This window comes from Chaetura pelagica, unplaced genomic scaffold (genome assembly GCF_000747805.2).
Source record: "Chaetura pelagica isolate M959 unplaced genomic scaffold, ChaPel_1.0 scaffold109, whole genome shotgun sequence".
NCBI lineage: Eukaryota > Metazoa > Chordata > Aves > Apodiformes > Apodidae > Chaetura > Chaetura pelagica.
In genome coordinates this window covers 4,805,640-4,806,307 of record NW_009970725.1, presented here as the reverse complement: position 1 = coordinate 4,806,307, position 668 = coordinate 4,805,640, and the positions used below count along the sequence as shown (strand labels likewise).

General features: G+C 65.4%; 1 protein-coding gene across 1 annotated transcript in view; it reads right to left on the bottom strand.

The window, feature by feature from the left end:
* KLHL14 (kelch-like family member 14) overlaps positions 1 to 668 on the bottom strand; it is a 74,975-nt gene that overhangs the window by 60,700 nt on the left and 13,607 nt on the right. Inside the window, exon 4 of the mRNA XM_010006891.1 lies at positions 15 to 664. Within this exon, the coding sequence (XP_010005193.1) occupies positions 15 to 664 (650 nt within the window). The remainder of the gene's footprint in view (positions 1 to 14; positions 665 to 668) is intronic.

Below are 668 nucleotides of genomic sequence, written 5' to 3'. Positions count from 1 at the left end.
CGCTCCCCGCTCACCTGCTGGCCAGGCTCTGCCGGCAGTGCTGCCTGAAGGGCATCAGGTGGTAGTTCATGGCGTCCAGCAGCAGCTTCTGGCACACGGGGTCGGTGCGCATGAAATCCACCGACTGCACCCGCTCCACCAGCTCCGGGGCTGGGATGAGGGCGAAGCGGAGGCGCTTCATGAGGTCCGGGGCGTACTGCATGCGGGTCTCCCGGTCGTGCTCCAGCCACAGCACGGACATCTGGAAGAGCGCCAGCTCCGACTCGACGGGGGGTGGCAGCGAGTCGAGCAGGGCGCGCATCTCCTCGAAGTTGAGCAGCAGCACGTCCTCCACCAGGTACTTGTTGGCCAGCTTCTTGGTCTCCTCCAGGCCGTGCAGGGCGGCGATCTTGCACACCTGTTTGTAGTTCTGCACCGAGATCTGGTCGTTGAGGAACTGCACGCACAGCTTGGTGACCTGCGGGATGTGCAGGATCTTGCTGACCGACAGCACCTCCTCCACCGTGTCCAGCGACAGGGTCACGTTGGCCGTGTACAGGTACTCCAGCACCAGCCGCAGCCCGATGGACGAGCAGCCCTGCAGCACCAGGTTGTTGATGGCCCGAGGGCTGGCCAGCAGCTTGTCCTCCGGAGAGGAGGACGGCGTGCCGGGCTCCTCCTGAGGCTGC